The 18,947-nt window shown below is 38.8% G+C and overlaps 1 protein-coding gene across 1 annotated transcript; it reads right to left on the reverse strand.

Moving 5' to 3' along the window:
• Positions 1–1,068: 1,068 nt before the first annotated feature.
• Positions 1,069–5,208, reverse strand: LOC122297255. Its single transcript, XM_043107260.1, has 2 exons — positions 5,093–5,208; positions 1,069–2,521 (listed from the first exon to the last, which is right to left on the reverse strand). Exon 2 carries the CDS (start codon positions 2,405–2,407, stop codon positions 1,241–1,243), a length of 1,167 nt encoding a protein of 388 aa, XP_042963194.1. The 5' UTR covers positions 2,408–2,521; positions 5,093–5,208; the 3' UTR covers positions 1,069–1,240.
• Positions 5,209–18,947: the final 13,739 nt, after the last annotated feature.

Below are 18,947 nucleotides of genomic sequence, written 5' to 3' on the forward strand. Positions count from 1 at the left end.
TGCAGTGCACAATGCTGTTAAAGACAGCTTGAAGACAGCAGTCATTCAGTAGTATTTTCTCAAAAGGGCGTTGAAGGTCACGAATGATTCGTTGGTCTTGGCTCGTGATAATTGTCGTGTGAATTAGATGAGAAAGTAAAAATGACCCAGTTTTACTTTTCTAAAGAAATCTCCCTAGACCACGACATGAAGTACAGGTGTGAGAGATGGGAACAAAACGTCAGATGTTCCAGGGATATCTACACCTAAAGAACTGCCAAGACGATCAGACCTCCATGGTGGTTACTACCTTAAAATGTATCCTGCTGAATGAAGGTAGTGAACTACGGTATGAAGAAAAATCTTGCAAGAAGGGAGATTATGCAAGTCGGAGACTGCACACAAGATGGACACATGTGACTGAAGATAGCAGCAGGATGAAGGGTCAGTCACCCAGATCAGAGATGAGACCTCAGCAACAGGTTCTCTGATATGTGTCAAGGTCTGTGCGAGACCATTGATTCCCAGTGCAGTGGGAGATGTGTTGCCCTATGTAGATGTGTTGATTAAGGGCATTGTACGTGATGAACTAAAGTTATGCATCACTTTAGTTAGTCTTCTAAGTTGAAGACATGAGCTGTAAAATTGTATAAGGGATCATGCTGGAGATAGAGCTCGGCATGTTGAGAACCAGTCTCCAAGTTGGAGATTGGTGTGATTGTAGGATTATGGAGCCTGGTTTGAAAGCTGTAAAGGCACCAAGCAGATTGTTCGCTCGGATGTGGCTAGAGCGAAGCAGATTGTTCGCTCGGATGAGCCTAGAGCGAAGCTCAGTTTGCTCAAGGTGTACATGAGTGCGAACTCATGGACTCGAGCAAAAGAAGAATCCTAGAGAGTTGAGATTGTGCAATTGAGCACTGGTAAATCTCCTCTGAAGAAAATCCCTTGCAAGCTCCGTGGATGTAGACGATGCTAATGCATTTGAAGATGCATTTGGAGAAGCATTTGGACATCCATTTGAAGACGTACCTGCAGATGCATTGGAGCGTATTCGATAGCAGAAATCTCTCATATCAAAGAAAGAGGTGTATTCATTTGAAAAATAAATCAGTTTGCAAGCAGCCTGGTATAGCACACTTGGGTGCAGGGGGTGATTGTTGAATCCACCCAAGTATGAAGGGCTGCACATGTGCACCATTTCTTTCTTTGTTCTATTAGGCACCGTAATTCTGCAGCAAATGTGGACCAAGAGAGCTCTTGATCAAGCTGCACCGAAATACACCTCCCTCTTGGTCCAGAATAGACTTGATTCACTTGAATTTGTTTTTGGCTTCTTGTCGAGAGATGCTGTTGTCCAATCCGAGAAAATGAGGTTGAAGAGTGCTATTGCCTCCAAGCCCAAGGCATCGAGCAGCAGGGTGTATGTAACTCGAATATCAAACTTATCTAAACCTTGCTTACAGTCTAAAAAAAAGAAGATCCCAAGGGACGCCAGAACCGAAAGCGAGCTTGCAGAGCGCAAAAGGTATCCTAAGAGATTATGTATCACAAAGAACTTGGTATAGAGAACTTCGTAGATGAAGTTGAGTTCAACCTCCAACACTTTAAGTGCATCTTCAGGCTTTCTCCCAAGAAAAAAGGTATTGCTCTCATTTCGATCATTGTGGCTAATGAGATCAACAATGAGCCCCTTGAAGATTTTGAAGAAGCGGAAACCATATTTCACCACCTCAAAGTCATCTAATAGCTCGTTCTCTTTCGGTGGAGAAGAAGAGAAGGCGGACTTCGATTCTTTAATTTTAGCATCTACTGTTTGTGACATTGTTGTAGGAAGTCTGGCTAGTTTCTTTGAAGAGAATGCCTCCATGAGCTTCGCGTACTCTGGTCCAGGATCTGCTTCCGTAAGCATGGTTTCTCGGAATGTACCCCAGCTTGCACGATATAAAGAACTCGTCCGTTCACTATATTTGATGACTCCTGCGAGGAAAATGAGGGAAGTCGGGAGCCATAGCTTGTTGTTTGGTAGTGTTTCCAGGAAGACATAAAGCGAGGCGAAAACCTGGAATATTAGGGTGAGAAAGTGCCTAAGCCAGAGCTCATTATCCTCCAGGGCAAAAGCAGTTATGGTGTCCGGCCCACCAAGATGTAATAGCAAGAACGGAGCCCAAAATGCAAGAAGGTCACTTTTTTGAATAATCTTAGATGAGTTCCTGCTGCTGGTGATGAGCCCGATAGTGAAGCTAGCTGCCCAATCGGCTAGAAAGTATGATCCCCAGATGACCAGGATGAAGAGCTTATTTCCTGTGCGCTTTCTCATGGGAGCACCCAAAAACAGTACGATTTGTAGTGAAAGGCTGAAGAGAATGACTCCCCTGACATTCCATATCTCCCATGTCTTCTGAAGCCTGTTCGGAATGACCTCGACCATATCTCCTTTTCGTTACTTTTCCCTCTACAAACTTTTGGTTCGAAAAATGAACCAAACGAATGAAAGGTCGTGCTGCGATTCTTTCTACTAGACAACTTTCTTCGAGACAACGTCCTTAAAAGGAAATTATAGTTGGCAGCTAGTGAGAAACATAATTTTTTACACTGGGATATCAGATTTAGTCAAATTGAAAACAATGGAGAATTGAAACAGAAATAAACATACGAGTTATAAATTCAACTTAGAAAAACAAAAAGAAACCTAGGAAAAACAAATTTTCACTTGGATTGTTTTTAGTGAAATTCAACTTTGATAATTAGTATATAAATTTATTTCAAATATTTCACATGAATTTTTTTCACTGAAAATGATAAAAAAATAAGATTACTCTTCTTTTATTTCTTTATTTTTATATTTTTATTTCAGGTAACAAATCAATAGAAAAGTCCAAGTTTTGAAAATTTTGGCTGCAAACAGTTGGAATTTTATTACATCGGCATTTATGATTTCATTAGCACAATATTTTATCATCTTAATATATATATATATATATATATATTAACCCAAAAATAATAAACGATGATGTGGTCAAATTAAACAATTAAATCTAAAATTCAAAGCAATTTATATAATAGAATTTTTTAGATACTTTAGTTCGTCTACCTAAAAATTTTATAAAACTAATTTTATACGCTAACATATCAATTTGTTTTCTTTTAAATTAAGCTTCTTTAAGTTGTATACGGGAAGTTGAGGTGATATTAGATAATCTATAAATAATAATATTTTGTAAGTTTGGTTGAGATAATTTTGAATGCATCACTCAAAGAAAAAAAAAATTAAAAATTAAAGAAAGTGGGCTAAGTACATGATATTATATTTAAAAAATAAAAATAATGATTACTTGTCCGGCCCACACTCCTAGTACTTATGACATTGAAAAAAATTAAATAGTCTAATCTGGTGGATCATTCTACTCAATCGATGGCCGAGATAACCTGTTTAATTACCAACCAAGGGAAATTAATTAGAAAAATATATAAAGTTTAATCCCTAATTCCATATAATATTATAGAGCCTTCAGATGAACCGAGGCTCTCTCAACCATTGTCACTTTGGTCCATTCGTGGGATGATGATGTTGTTTGGGCTGTTTAAATATTTATTTGTTTCCACAACTTAATGTAAAATTATTAATTTAGGCCCCATTTGGATCATCTCATCTTAGGGGTGATATATGCATATGTGGGGGTGGGCCCTGTGCCTCGGTGTAGGGGGTGGACATCTCATCCACCCCGCCTATCTATACTCGGATACCAAATTCGAGGTAGGTGGTCTCTATCTTATCTCATCTCATCTCAACATCTAAATATTATTAGAAACTATTTTTCAATTTTAAATTTTAAATTTTTTCATCTAATCATTATCTAATTATTACAACTTTTTTAAATTTTCAAAAAAAATCAATTTTTTAATTGAAAAATTATAGTTGCAATCATGAGTGTATAAATACCGTGCAACCACATTGAAAAAAGTAAATAAATACAGAATCAATATAATTAGCAAAGTTGACAACCATTTTTATATGTTTTTCCTAGGTTTCTTTTTGTTTTTATTTCCAAGCTTAGGAAAGGCTCAATGATCTCCGGCCTTCTTCATAGCTATGGCGTAATTACTTGCATGTGAGTGTACTGATTCACATGTCATTGCACTGAAACCGTTCCCCCTCAATATGCATGCATGGTTACAAATGCCGGCAAATCAGACCATTCATTGCTAGCTTGCTAAATTCTGATCTCTATGTTATCACTTCCTTTAACTAGGAATATTCAATAAGAAGATTGAGGAAGTCATGATTCTCTCAATCCATAATGAAGGTTCCGCGTGCATGGTTGCACTACTATGGCCGGGTGAATATCATCCCTAGCTATTGTCGTGCATGCGTGAGTCGCGAGTGAGAGATATCTCTCTATATTTTCTAATTATTCCTAGTGACTGTGTAGGAGTATCTAACAGGTCTTTCAACAGCTAGCTTGTTGTAAATATATACATTTGATAGATGACCATATAGAATATTACATTTTATTGTATTTTTTGTACATGTGACTTGGTTATTGTGCATGTGATAGTTTGTTATGTATGTGACTTGGTTGTAGTGCATGTGATAGTTTGTTGTACACATGACTTGGTTGGTACAACAAACCACTATGGAGTTTATAAAAGGATATCTTGAGGATCATTTAGAATACACAAGAAAAAAAATAGAAGTTAATGATATTGAACTCTTGAAGAGTAAATTATAATGCAATCTATCAATCTTCCTATTTCTCTTTTGCAATCTTTCAATCATTTGCTACTTCTCTTTAGTTTTATAACATAGCCTTCTTTTTTCTTTCTTCTCTTTTTCCTATCAATTAGTCACTTAACAGTAAAAAAACTAATATGACTATTGCATGCAAGATTTGATTTGTACTTGATTGTGTTCTACAGTATACCAGCTCGCAAATAGAACAACTCATCTATAAAAGGCAACAAATGACACATAGATCTACAACATTGTATCTCAGCAAAATGAAAGTTAAGAAACGTATAATAGACACAATCACATTGACTTAGCTCAAATGCGAGTGTGCTTAATTATAAATATAAACACTGAGCTAAAATAATAGAAAATTAGAAAACTTACTTTGGTTGTCGATCTAAATCCGATCACTGCTAGCTAGCTAGATACCGTATGCATACGCCACGTTCACGGAGTGAAGGACTAAACACTGAGATCAGAATGAGAGATGCAGGGAAGGAAGCTGGGATGAGTACCTATTTGTAGTCGACGTTGAGCTGAGATTGGGAAACTTGGACAATACAAAAATGTTGAAGAATTACAAAAATTACAATATATGCCACTGTGACAACTTTAAATTTAAAGCAAAACAGATTAAAGGCTAGGGTTACAGTACTGTATCGATAATAAAAAGAAATTAGTCACTTCAGCTAGCTTTAAGAGCCACGATCCACATGATAAAAATGTGTTCTATTTTTGTTAATATTAGACATATATAGCTAGCTATCCTAACATTTAAAATTAATTCTATCATTTGAAATTTTGATATTTTTATTCACACTTACCATATGACATATTTTAAATGATTTTATATGTCTAATTATTTTGTTTGAGGATGATTGAAAAAAACATTATAAGATTAAAGATATCATTTTTCATTTAAAGAGAGGTGATAATTAAATAGATCACAACTACTCTACATGAACTTTTTATCAACTATATATCTATTAAAATTATTATTATTATTATTTCTTAAATTCAAAACTATTGAATTAAAAAAATTAATGTAAATTTACATTTTTATTACGTAGTTGTATGCCTGTTTACTATGAGTGCTATCTCCTTGTTATTTTCTTGACTGGTCATTATATCACCACGTGAAAGTTGCTGTAACTTGCGGTTCAATGGATGCTTGATAGATTCCCGAGACAGCAAAACCAGAAGCAGCTTGAAAGACCTTAATTTATGCAAAGCTATATATAGCACTTGGATGCTGACTTTGTAGACACTCTAAGCACCAATCTACTACAAAATAATCGAATCTTTCCTTTATTAAAAGAAAAAAGAAGAAGAAGAAGAGAATATTGGTATATTGGAAAGCTATAAATCTCTTTGCTTGAGAATTGAGTATCAGATCGTTTTTAGTACTGAATTTCTCCTACAATTAATCTTGGTTGCCTATTGGTTGCACATACAAAAGATGGTTCGGGTTCACTAACTACTTGCTCTAACTTTTGGCCTTAGCATTCTCAAGAGAGAACCTACATCTGGGCCCTATTCCAAGAGATAGTGCACTTGAACCGTGTTAGGCCCATTAAAAAGAGTAATATGAGATTCCATATACAACCTACACTCATACTCTAAAAATTATTCTATGGTAGGTGATACAGTTCAAGTTTCTCTTGAAAAGCTCCGATGGAGGCCGAATCTATATACGAGCCATACTTCAAAAGAGCTAATCAATTTTATAATTAAATGTCTAAATTATTATAAAGATCAATAAATTCTTCCTTGCAAATAATATGAGATCTGATACCTCTCTTGCACTTTTTTAAAAGAATGTGGATCGATGCTTAATTTGTAGACAATCTAGGCACCACCTTCTAGTCCTTGCACTCTTGGAGTGGACAACATATATAGTTTTGTGCTTTTTAAGCCCCATGTTTCCAATTTTAAGGCTTTTCAAGCGCAATTCAACACCTTTTTTTTCTTTTTCTTTTTTAATTTAAAAAAAAAAACTTGGTTTGTTGCACATTAATGTTAATGATTCAAACTAATGGAAAGAATTTGAACATTATATACCTAATTACCCATGGTGACTACAAAACATCTACGATAAAAAGAGATACAAACACTAAAAAAAAAAAAAGCAATGCTACAATTATGATAAAATGAAATACAAACAAATAAAGAACTATATATAGTCTATAGCACTAAGTTACTAAGTAAAATCCAAGACATAAAATAAATTTAAATTAAAAAACTTAAATATGAGAAACTTAAAATTAACCATTGTCCAAAAGAACCCATTTCCCATTATCTAAAAGCCATTCTCATATTTGTGTTCAACTTGAAATCGCCAACCCATCTAAACTTCAACCCGTGCCAACTCTCCATACACCAACTCTAAATTGCCTAATGCCAACTCTCAAACAAGAATCATGCGTCTCCAGGAATGACACCTCCACAAAATAATAAGCTTTAAAAACAATGTAAGATAAAAACAAATATTTTATTAGGCCGGAATTTACAAACCAACAAGAACTAAGAAAGATGCGAATCAATTTTTATCAATTTTATTAGGCTGGAATAGATTAGGTACTTTTTCTAATACATCTAATTTACAATAAAACAGAGAATTAATTAGGGAATGTTTGGAAACAATTCTCATCCCATCTCAAATCATTTCACCTCATCTTATCTCATTTCTTTTCCAAATATCATTCAAACACAAATACTATCAAACTAATCCAATTTTTTCAACTTCCAAACAAAAAATAATTCAACTTTTTCAAATTCTAAAATAAAAATAATATTAAAAAATTATATTCTGACAATATTTTAACTTCATAATATTTTTTATTCAACGTTTCTCTCTCTCATTTTCTAAAATCCAAAATACATTTAACTCAAACCATCTCACTACTAGTCACAAACTATCTTATTATTATTCACAAAATTCTTATTACATCTCATTCACCAAGCATCCCCTTATTCTATTATAAAGCCGGCGTGATAAGCACACTATCCACATAATTTAAATAATAAGATTTGATTTGTAAAATTTAAAATTCAAAATTTATTTTCCAAATTAAATTATCTTATATTAGCATTTTACTAAATATGATCTACAGACCAACTTAATAATAGAATTTCTCTTAAACAAAACTCGGAATTGTCGTGAATATTTAGTAACGGATTTATAATAATTTTGAAGTAATAAATGTATGAGCATCTGTCATGTCATGACCCAGCCCAGACCCAAGGCCCAAAAAGCCAAACCCAACCTTTCAGGACCAAGAAACAAAATAGCACCAAAACAGTGCGTTCTGTAAGCCTTAAGCACCTCATTGTTTCTTCTCCACCAAACAAACTCTTTCTCTGTGTGTGTGTGTGTACATGTCTCTCTCATTCTCTCTTTCTTATCTCCCTGTTTATTTCACAGTCGATGCCCAAGCCCAACACCAAGCTGCTGTCTAGACTTAGACAATTGTAGTCACCATCCTACTGCTATGAACAAACCATTTCCATTGCTACGCTCCATGCAGCTATTGCCATCCTCCATACGAGTGGCGTAAGTGTTGAGCACCTCTCCGCCTCCTTGGTTTATGCCTTTATTCTTCTCCCTCTCCAAACATGACATTATAAACCAAAAGAATACATTTGGAACTCCACTAGTATATTATTTTCTTTTACAACTGGTCTAGTTTTCATTACTATCGATACTCTCTACATACAAACGTCTAAAAGACAATACTCTCTGCCTAAACAGAGAATCAACCTCACTCTTCATAGAATGAGTTGACTCAACCTCTATAGACAAAAGTCTAAGAGACGAACTCTTTTTTTATTTTAATTAATAATAAGGAAACCAAAAAGGAAAGCAGTAAAATAGATGCGAAAAAGGATAGATTATAGTTGTAAATAAAATTTAATATAAATTTATATTTTTTTTACATAGTTGTATGCCTATTTACTATGAGTCCTATCTCCTTGTTATTTTCTTGACTGATCATGATCACCACGTGAAAGTTGTTGTAAGCTACGGTTCAATGGATGCTTGATAGATACCTGAGACAACAACTAGATCAAAAGCTTGAAAGACCTAATTTATGCAAAGCTATATATAGGACTTGGATGCTGACTTTGTAGACACTCTAAGCACCAATTTGCTACAAAATAATCGAATGTTTCCTTTTTTAACTTTTTTTAAAAGAAAAAGAAGAAGAAGAAGAAGAGAATATTGGTATATAGCAAAGCTGTAAATCTCTTTGCTTGAGAATTGAGTATCAAATCACTTTTAGTACTGCATTTCTCCTACAATTAATCTTGGTTGCCAATTGGGGGCTTTGAAAAATTCCTATCCAATTTCCTTGTATATCGATTTGACATGAGATAAAAGGAATGCACATACAAAAGATGGTTTGGGTTCACTAACTATTTGTTCTAATTTTTGGCCTTAGCATTTGTAATGCCACAAGAGAGGTCCAACCTACATCTGGACCCTACTCCAAGAGATGGTATAATTGAACCCTATTAGGGTCATTATAAAGAGTAATGTGAGATTCCATATACCACTTACACTCATACTCTGAAAATCATTCTATGATAGGTGGCACAACTTAAGTCCCACACTTTTGATTAAGATAGACTATGATACTATTTGATTTTATCGTAAGTGCCACAGTTGATCAAGTTCCTCTTGAAAAGCTCCGAGGAAGGCTGAATCCATGTATGAGCCATATTTCATTGTGGTCTTTTGCATGTATGACTATCTTACTTTGTTGGTTGTATAAGTGCACGTTTTAAACTCTTGGCTGTTGCGTGTTGATTACTTGTTGAGATTGCAAAATCTCACTATGGTATTCCTACCTATGGTTCTCGAACCGTAGGCTTTGATGTAGAGAATGGGGATTAGCAGAGGGATTGGCCCCACCTGAGGAGTGAAGGCTTGGGACTCTACTCGTATTTGTTGGTGGTTTTTATTTTGGGTTGTAAGGTTTAAAAATTTTTTAGTACTTAGCTTTGACTATCTTTTATTTTCTGCTACGATAATTTAAATTGCACACATATTACATGCTTGCACACACTAGCACATGGCATTGGGGTGTGTGATCCTTGTGGTCATCAACCCGGTGTCACGACTTCCACCAAATCACACGTGGGGGTCGAGGGTGCCACACTTGTGAGACCCTGTATTTTCGTGTGTTTTAATTAAATAAATTATTTAAATTCTTATTAGTGGTTCTTTTGTTTTAAATTTAACGTGATTCTCATTGTATTATTTTGTGATTTCTAAGTTGTGAAATTTATTTTGATGTGCTTTCTTGATATTAATTATTGCTTAGTATTTAAATAGCTCGTTACTTTAAATTATTTTATTGTTGGGTTTAATTATTTTATTTTATCAATATGTAGTTTTAGTGTTTTTATTTGGCTTTAGTTTATTTTTATTGTACCTTTTTCCTTTGTTGGACCTTTATTTTCAGGTGGACTTGTTTTAGTGGGTTCTTCTTTGATTTTTGGGCCAAACCCTTCCAGTTTTTAGGCCCAGCCCTCTCTCTTCCCTCAAATGGTGCCATTTTAGCCAGCCTTAGGGCTTTCTTCATTTCCTTTCTTCTTCTTCTCCTGCACGCCGTCCCCTTCTTCTTCCTCTTCATTTCCGTCTTCTTCTTCTTCTGCAAATCGGGTTGCCACGCATATACACTTTTTCATCCCTTCTGGCAAGAAGGGATGAAAAAGGACATCGCCATGTTTATTGAGAGATGTGACACGTGACATCAAGTTAAAGCTAAGCATCAAAGACCTGTTGGTAAACTTCAACCTCTCCCTATTCTTGAATGGAGGTGGGACGACATTACTATGGATTTTGTAGTGGGTTTGCTGAGGACACCTAGTGGAAAGAACTCAATTTGGGTGATTATTGATCAGTTAACTAAGAGTGCCCATTTCTTACCTATCTCTAATACTAACTCTTTGAGAAAGTTGACTCGGTTGTATGTTAAAGAGATAGTACGTTTGCACGGAATACCCAAGAGTATTGTGTCAGATCGGGACCCGCAGTTCACGTCCCATTTATGGAAGAGTTTACTGGCAGATTTAGGGACTAAATTGAAGTTTAGTACTGCGTATTCACCCTCAAACTGACAGTCAATCATAATGCACTAATCATATGCTCGAGGATATGTTACGGGCTTATGTCACGGAATTCCAGGGAAGTTGGGAGAATCATCTGCCACTTATAGAATTTGCTTACAACAACAGCTTTCATGCATCCATTTAGATGGCCCCATATGAAGCTCTTTATGGAAGGAAGTGCAAATCGCCATTGTATTGGGAAGAAGTCAATGAGAGTAAATTAAAATGGCCGAAAATAATCCAAGAAATGAAAGATCATGTTTGGGTTATAAGGGATAAAATGGCAATAGCGCAAAGTCGTCAGAAAAGTTATGCGAATGCTAGGAGAAGAGACCTATCTTTTGAGAAAGGTGATTGGGTGTATCTCAAAGTCTCTCCCATGAAAAGCGTTAAGCATTTTGGTAAGAAAGGAAAACTTAGTCCAAGGTATGTTGGCCCTTTTCAAATTTTGGAGAAGGTCGGGCTTATTGCTTATAGAGTTGTATTGCCGGATTATTTTCAGGAATTTCATGATGTCTTCCATGTGTCATCGCTGAAGAAGAGCTTTTGACAGCAAGAGCCGCACTATGTCGACCCAGAGCGCATCCAGTTATAGCCGAACTTTACTTATGAATTGCCCCGATGCAGATTTTGAATTGGATAGAGCAAAAGCTGAGATCCAAGTCAATATCTTTGGTGAAAGTGTCACGAGGAGATCCATTGGCTCAAGATTTCTCTTAGGAGAGAGAGACGGACATGAGAGATCAGTACCCATATATGTTTGGGTGACAATAATGGTATGTTTCCTAAGCCTGCTCTTAATCGAATCTTATAACTTGCTTTAGCGTTAATATTTGACCTTGCCAATTTTGAGGATGAAATTTTCTTTTAAGAGGGGAAGATGTGATATCCTGTATTTTTGTGTGTTTTAATTAAATAAATTATTTAAATTATTATTATTAGTGGTTCTTTTGTTTTAAATTTAACGTGATTCTCGTTGTATTATTTTGTGATTTCTAAGTTGTGAAATTTATTTTGATGTCCTCTCTTGATATTAATTATTGCTTCATATTTAAATAGCTCGTTACTTTAAATTATTTTATTGTTGGGTTTGATTATTTTATTTTATTAATATGTAGTTGTAGTATTTCTATTTGTCTTTAATTTATTTTTATTGTGCCTTTTTTCCATTGTTGGACCTTTATTTTTAGGTAGACTTGTTTTAGTGGATTGTTCTTTGATTTTTAGGCCAAGCCCTTCCAATTTTTAGGCCCAGCCCATGGGCTAGTAGTCCAACCTCTCTCTTCCCTCAAACAGCGCCGTTTTGGCCAGCCTTAGGGCTTTCTTCATTTCCTTTCTTCTTCTTTTCTTGTGCGTCGTCCCCTTCTTCTTCCTCTTCATTTCTGTCTTCTTCTTCTTCTTTTGCAAATCAGGTTGCTGTGTAGCCCCCTTGCTTCTTCTTCTTTTTGTCTGGTTTTGTTCCTTTCCTCTTCCTCTCTTTGATCTTCTTTTCTCTCGCTGCTGAACCCATGTATTTTCTTTCTCTCTGTGCATTTTTATTTTCCTCTGTTTACTCCATTATTGGTCCTAGCTGTGAGCTCATGCTCGGTTTCTTTCTCTCTTCTATGACGCCACCAACTCCCACGTACGGACACGCAGAAATTGAGGCATCGAGATGGTGACAACATGAGTCACACACCCCAAAGATAAGTGCTAAGTGTGTGGACAAAAACATAGCGGATGAGTTATAGTCAAACAACTAAATACCAGAATTGTTAAATATAGATTTACTTAAATAAAAGGGTTTAAAAAGAGTAATACAGTTATTCGATGAAAAACATAATAAACCAAAATACAATAACCAAAAGTAGGAAATAAATCCCAACACTCGAGAAAATGACCCCAGATCACTCATTCGGCAGAGCTGCAGCCTCAGGCTCTACTTCATCATTTGCATCAAAATTTACAATACCGTAAAACGGTACCGCAGGGTGTGGAATACGGTCAGATTGTGAATCTCAGTAAGTAACAATCCAAACAATCCAAAAGATAAAAATGCATTAATGCAACCAACAAATATGCGTGTATATGATGAAATATTCATGATACCCAAAACATCATTTTTCCCGAAAGTGATTATTTTTCAACACGCCAAAATCCCCTTTGGCCCAAAAATCAAGTCCCTTAAAATAACCTCCGCCATTTTCCATTTTCTCTTAGTATAAAATCCACCATTTTTCCATAAAATGATCCACATATGTCCATTTATTGAAACTGTCATTTTTCCAGAAAATTGCCCACTATCCATTTTTACCGTATGCACCATGATCTCCCCTAGGGACCATCTACACACCCTGGCTCTATTCGCCACACCATAGATAACGACCGTGTGTGTAACTTCATAATGAGTGATGCCCAATTCCACGCCTACTGCGTTTGTGGTCAAGCATTCTCTAGCCGCCACTAGTAAAGGGGACATGGAGTCGGCACGAGAGTGTTACCATCTCGTCCGATCTCATTGTTGCCCAGCAACAACCCAGGGGACGCCACTCAGTATATTACGCTCTCGACTATACAGAGGAGCTCTATCGAGATAATACCTCATCTCGACTTGGAGTCGTGATACACACGCACCCAAAAATAATTTCTCACATGAAAACTCAGTTTTCAAATATACACATGAACATGCATGCAATTATGCAAAAACCTAGTTTTCATTTACAAACATGAACATACGTGCAATTATGCAATGTATATGACACGACACAAAGATTCAACAACCACCAAATCTTAGCATAATCCAATCACACAAATAACTTCATCCTCCAATCCAATCGAGCCCCAAACTCCTTGGACTCAGTTCGACACAACCAACCAAATCAAAATAAATATGAGTTACCGCAAAAATATATTTAAATCTCAAAAATTTATTTGAAAAGTTACTTACAGTGATGAAATGAATTCTGGAAGATCGAAGCTCATGCCAAAAGTGGTAGAGAAACGGCAGATCCGCTGTTTTAAGGGCTAGTCATGGGTCCAAAACATGGAATATCAAGGGGAGCTACAGGGAGGTCATGGCTGGGCATTAAGGAGCTAGAGGGGTTGTGGGTGGTCAAAGGTGGCAGTAACTAGCTCACAACAGCGCAAAGGCTATGTGAGGAGAAAATCTCATTTCGGGTTGTGTGTCATGGAGAGGGAAAGGAGCTGTCGTGGAGAAGGGAGAAGTTGTGGGGGGGTTTGTGGAGCTCAATGGTGGGTTAAGGGAAAGTGTAGCGGCTAGGGGCTTCGGAGTGACATGGGGAGGCTAGGGGGAAGTCGCTAGTGAGGGAGGAGGTGATTGACAATGGAGTGGTGGCCTGAAAATTACGGATGGCGAAGCTGGGGTAAATCGGGGCCGCAACTTTTAGGTGGGAGTGGGGGAAAGTGGCAGCAAGGCAGGGGTTGGGATTGGAGGGGAGTTTTCGCCGGCGTGAGGAGGAGTCTGTGACTCCCACAAATCCCCACGCCCGGACATGGCGAAATCGAGACATCAGGATGATGACAATCCGGGTCACCACCCTATCGACGAGTGCTAAGTGTGTAAAAGCAACAAATGTGCAAAAGAAAACGCAGCGGATAACGAAACTCATATAACTAAGTACCATAATTTTTTCTTAATATATTACAAAGCTGTTCAAAACATACATAAAAAAATATTAGAAGATACAAACATAGTTTCAAAGCCAACTATAAAGCATAACTCCAACTCAGAACTCCGGTGGAGCCGCATCCTCGGGCTCATCCTCCTCCTCCTCCTCAAACCCTACACCAAAGTCTACGGTACTAAAAATGGTGCAGCAGGTAAGTAAAATCCAAACACCACCAGATAAAAACATATAAAACTCACACAACATGCATGAAAGAACGCAATGCACATGTCCCATAAAACCATAATTTTTCACGCACGCCAAAAAACCCATTTGGCCCAAAAACATAACCTTTCCAAATATCATGCCAAAAGAAACCATTTGGTCCATATCCAACTCAAACCATTAACCAAACCATCAGAGCACTATAGGCGGGAATCGCAGGCGGGACTCTACCACCATCCCTACGCGTGCACATTAGGCGGGAATCACAGGCAGGACTATACCACCATCCCTACGCCGCGTGCACCGTAGGCGGGAATCGCAGGTGGGACTCTACCACCATCCCTGCTTACCACCATCCCTACGCTGCGTGCACCGTAGGCGGGAATCACAGGCGGGACTTTACCACCATCCTTGCTTACCACCATCCCTACCCGTGCCTCTGAATCAAACCAATTAAACCGTATGCACCATGACCTCCCCTAGGGGTCATCCGCACACCCTGGCTCCAGTGTCACACTACAGGTAACGACTATGCATGTGACACCTAAACGAGCGATGCCCAGTTCCGTGCCCCGCGCGTTCGTAGCCAAGTATCCTCTAGCCCTCGCCAGCGAAGGGCCACGGAGTCGGTGAGTAGAGCGATGCCCAGTTCCGCGCCCGGCGTGTTCGTAGCCAAGCATCCCCTAGTCCCGCTCCCGTCGTCGCCCAGCGACAACTCAGGGGACGTCACTCAGTATATTACGCTCCCGAGTGACCAGAGGAGCTCCACCGAGATAATAACCCATCTCGGCTAGGGCTCGTGAGACACAAGCACTCGAAAATCCATTTACGCCAATAAAATAGGATTTTCTCAAATAAAATAAAACGCACGTGCATGCACCATGTAAATGCAATCTCAATGCACAAAACAATCAACCAACCATAAATCAACAAATCAAGCAACTCCGTCCTCAATCCATCCGACCCCTGAACTCCTCGGACTCAGTCCGGAATCAGCCAACCAAGAGAAAAAAGTTATTGAATGAGCAAAATATATTTAAATCTGAAAGTAGGGTTTGGAAAATACTTACAGCGCTATACGGTATTTTTAGAAAGCTCGCGGCATTGCAAACGGCGGAAGAAACGCAACGTAATAGTGAAATTTCACTGTGGCCGTGGGTTGTAAAATACCCACTTTTGAACGGGGACAAACCAAAGCTCGGGATTGTTAGGGAAAGGTCTAAGGATGTTTATGAAGCTAAGCGAAGTGAAGTTTGGCCGTGGGTGGCGGCGAAAACGGCGGTTCAAGGCCGGATTACCCAAAACGAAAACTAGCTCGTGGGGGCTGTTCCGGTGACTATTAGAGGCCGGAAATGGGTGGGTTAGGATGGCAAGGAGTCGGTGATGAAGTGGTGAAGAGGTGGTGGCCGGAGGTGGAGCGACGGCGGCAGATTTGAGCAAAAACCGTGTGGCTTGATGGGCCTTTTTTGGCTAAACGGCGGCTCCGTTAGTGGTGGAATTTTGTGGGGTGGTTCACCGGAGGGAGGGGAAGATTTTGGTGGTGGTGGTGTGCCGCACGGTGGCCGGCGGCGGTAGGTCTGGGCAGCTAGTGTGTTCGGCGTGAATGAGAGGAGAGAGAGAGAGAGAGAGAGAGAGAGAGAGAGAGAGAGAGAGAGAGAGAGAGAGAGAGAGAGAGAGAGAGAGAGAAGACGCACGGGGTCGACGCACGGGAAAAGATGGGAAAAAGAAAGAAAAAGAAGAAGAAAAATGAAAGAAAAGAGAAAAAGAGAAAAAGGAAAAAGAGAAAAGAAAAGATGGAGGGAAGAAATGAGGTCTAGTCCTCACTCCGGAAACCAAAACTAATCCGCCGAAAACGAAATTAAAAACCGTAAAACGACTAAATAAATAAAACACAACATCAAATAAATTAAAAACCAATTAAAACGCAATAATTTAAAATAAATAAACCAATATATTAATTAAATTAAAAACAACCCTTCAGTGAAAATACACGTAAAAGTGGGTCTCACATCCTCCCTCCCTTAAAAACAAATTTCGTCCTCGAAATTTGCAAGATCAAACACCAACTTAAAACAAGCCACATAATATCACATAAACCACCTGTGACCAAGATTAAGATAAGTATCTTCATTACTCAAACAAGTATGGGTACTGCTCCCTCATGTCCGCTACTCGCTCCCAAGAGAAGTCTTGAGCTAACGGATCTCCCCATGCCACCTTAACCAAAGGTATCGTCTTGGACCTCAACTGTTGTTCCTTCCAATCCATGATCTACGACGGAACAACCTCATAAGTAAGGTCCGGTTGCAACTGAATACTCTCTGGGTCGATAAAGCGTGGCTCTTGTTGTCCAAAGCTCTTCTTCAGGGATGATACGTGGAAGACATCATGAAAATCCCCAAAATATTCTGGCAAAGCAACTCTATAGGCGACAGACCCTACCTTCTCCAGAATCTGAAAAGGGCCGACATACCTCGGATCCAGTTTCCTCTTCTTACCAAAACGCTTAACTCCTCTCATGGGAGATACTTTGAGATAAACCCAGTCACCTTCTTCAAAATATAACTCTCTCCTCCTGGTATCAGCGTAGCTTTTCTGGCGACTCTGAGCTGCCGCCATTTTATCCCTAATGATCCGAACTTGGCTTTGCATCTCTTGAATTATTTCGGGTCCAATAATCTTACTCTCCCCGACCTCATCCCAACACAAGGGCGATCTGCACTTCCTCCCGTAAAGAGCTTCATAGGGAGCCATCTGAATGGTCGCGTGGAAGCTATTATTATATGCAAACTCTATGAGCGGCAAATGGTTTTCCCAACTCCCTTGAAATTCCATGACACATGCTCGCAACATGTCTTCAAGGGTCTGAATGGTGCGCTCTGATTGGCCGTCTGTCTGCAGGTGATATGCAGTACTGAACTTCAACTTAGTACCCAAAGCTGCCTGCAAACTCTTCCAGAACTGCGACGTGAACCTTGGGTCTCGATCAGACACTATACTCTTTGGTATGCCGTGCAGCCGCACTATTTCTTTCACATACAAGCGTGTCAACTTACCCAAGGAATCAGTGTTATTAAGAGGCAAGAAATGAGCATTCTTCATTAACCGGTCAACAATCACCCAAACAGAATTTTTCCCACTAGGCGTCCTCAGCAAGCCCACTACAAAGTCCATCGTGATGTCATCCCATTTCCACTCAGGAATAAGGAGGGGTTGGAGCATACCTGCGGGTCTTTGATACTCGGCCTTTACTTGACGGCATGTGTGGCATTTCTCAACATACAAGGCAATATCCCTCTTCATTCCATCCCACCAATAATTTTTCTTCAAGTCCCGGTACATCTTCGTACTGCCGGGATGAACTGAATAAGGGGCCGCATGAGCTTCTGCCATGATCCGCTCCTTGAATTCTGAATCTTTGGGGACTACTCTGCGACCTCGGAACCGAAATATTCCATCTTTATCCATGCTATAATGCAACGGCCCTCGAGATTTTCTGACTCTTTTTCTGATATTTAACAGCTCCGGATCTTTCCTTTGAAGAGTCTTCAATTCCTCAAAATCAGTTACCCGAATATCAAGAACTGAAGATAAAATCTCTTCTTGCTGCGAACTCTCAATAAGGAGCCTCCTCATCCCACAAAGCAAAGAATCCAATTCCGAAGGCTCGGCTTCATCTTCCAAGTGCGATTTTCGGCTCAAAGCATCAGCAACTATATTAGCCTTCCCCGGATGGTACTTGATCTCACACTGATAGTCACTGATTAGCTCTAGCCATCGCTTCTGCCTCATGTTCAGATTTTTCTGGGAAAACAAATGCTTCAAGTTCTTGTGATCAATATATACCTCGCAAGCTTCCCCATACAAGAAGTGCCGCCAGATCTTGAGAGCAAAAACAATCGCAGCCAATTCTAAATCGTGCGTCGGATAATTCTTCTCATGGTCCTTTAGCTGACGAGATGTATAAGCAACAACCCATCCTTCTTGCATAAGGACACAACCCAAACCGAATTTAGACGCATCGCTGAAGACTACGAATGGCTTACGCGGTTCTAGAAGCGCTAACACTGGTGCCGTCGTCAACCTGTTCTTCAATTCTTGGAAGCTTCTCTCACACTTATCTGACCCAACAAATTCTGCATTCTTCCGCATCAAAGCGGTGAGAGGTCCGAATAGGCGAGCAAATCCTTCCACAAATCTTCGGTAATATCTGGCAAGTCCCAAGAAACTCCGGATCTCGCGCACTGTAGTCGGGCGCTGCCATGACAAAATGGCTTCCACCTTACTAGGAT

This window comes from Carya illinoinensis, chromosome 15 (assembly GCF_018687715.1).
Source record: "Carya illinoinensis cultivar Pawnee chromosome 15, C.illinoinensisPawnee_v1, whole genome shotgun sequence".
Classification (NCBI taxonomy): domain Eukaryota; kingdom Viridiplantae; phylum Streptophyta; class Magnoliopsida; order Fagales; family Juglandaceae; genus Carya; species Carya illinoinensis.

Excerpts from the sequence above, each read along its gene's own strand:
- LOC122297255 (XM_043107260.1), bottom strand. The coding sequence starts at position 2,407 with ATGGTCGAGGTCATTCCGAACAGGCTTCAGAAGACATGGGAGATATGG.